The 1218-nt window shown below is 45.0% G+C and overlaps 1 protein-coding gene across 2 annotated transcripts in view; it reads right to left on the bottom strand.

Moving 5' to 3' along the window:
* Positions 1–343: 343 nt before the first annotated feature.
* LOC107573922 (dr1-associated corepressor) overlaps positions 344–1218 on the bottom strand; it is a 9347-nt gene continuing 8472 nt past the window's right edge. For both annotated transcript variants that reach the window (XM_016260379.1, XM_016260380.1), the window contains exon 7: positions 344–1173. In XM_016260379.1, the coding sequence (XP_016115865.1) occupies positions 1047–1173 (127 nt within the window). In that variant the 3' untranslated portion in view covers positions 344–1046. The remainder of the gene's footprint in view (positions 1174–1218) is intronic.

Genomic DNA, 1218 nt, shown 5'->3' with positions numbered 1-1218 from the left:
ATAAAAATATATTTATTGAAGTTAAGATTAATTTTACTTCAGGTAATGAAATGTTTGATGGTTTTAGTCAGCGATGATAACCCTGGCTCTGGACAGCTCAACCACTGAGTGTGCAGCACTATAGTGCATACTAGTGTTATTAAACCAGTACTCAAGAAGTGATTGCCTTCTTAAGCCACATGTGATTATTCAGCTAGTTCGACTCGCACAGCAACGTCAGAACAACTGAAGCGCTTGACACTGGCTCTCAGCGAAGTCAAACAATGATTACAAAAACCGAAAACTCACCCTCGTAATGGTTCTGACCACTGGCCCCGTGAGGAAAGCACATCGAAAGAGCAAATTACTGAAACCTCAAAGTTTATTTCACTCATACAAAATCACGTGACTCTCTCCAGCTTCACAGCAAACATTAAAAGAGTCTAAAAGATATAAAACAAAGCAGAAATCATCGATACAAATGTGCATCATCCGGGGAACAGAGCGTGTTCGAAACGGTCAAAACGCTCTCAAACCAAATCAACACATTCACATCCGATGAACGACCTGCAACAGAATGAATTAAAAACTGCATGAAAGCGCCGCTAGACAGTTTAATCGCTGGAAGAGAGAAGCTTTAATCGTAAAACTAGCTTAAAAAGGACAAAACCAGAAACATAAGTCACAAAAGCAAAAGAACAGAACTGTCCGCTTTGCATTTCCCTTACAAACAACTCGCCAGCATCTGCTGCTAAAACCAACCAAAACATCTGCTGAACCTCCTCAGACGGGAGTGATATGCTCTTAAAACATGACGAGAGACGGAAACTAAAGAAAAGTGCAAGAGTGCACAGGGTGTCCCGACACGCTCTCGCTTCTGGGGCCAAGAGGACCAAAAGAAACGCCGACTCACTAAAACAACTTGGAACTGTTCCTGGACAATAAAATAAGATTACCAAAAAAAAACAAACAAAAAAAACAACTTAAAACATGTCTAGTGGAGAAGCTATGGGTGTTGTGCCGCTCGCGCCGGCTCGTCTGAGAGCAACGGAAGGAAAGAGTGCAGGCTATGAGTCGTAGTCCTCGTCGTCGTCCTCGTTCTTGTGCGGCGCGGGAGGCAGAGCCATCAGAGACGACACCGGCGCCACCTGCTGGGAGCCCATGGGAACAAACTGCAGCGCCGCCGCGTCTGGACTGAACACACACACACCGACCGACCGACCCAGACAGACACACACA

The sequence above is a fragment of the Sinocyclocheilus grahami genome, unplaced genomic scaffold (genome assembly GCF_001515645.1).
Source record: "Sinocyclocheilus grahami isolate Dianchi unplaced genomic scaffold, SAMN03320097.WGS_v1.1 scaffold2070.1, whole genome shotgun sequence".
Taxonomy (NCBI): domain Eukaryota; kingdom Metazoa; phylum Chordata; class Actinopteri; order Cypriniformes; family Cyprinidae; genus Sinocyclocheilus; species Sinocyclocheilus grahami.
The sequence above is the reverse complement of the archived record's forward strand: the minus strand, read 5'-3'. Positions and strand labels throughout refer to the sequence as shown.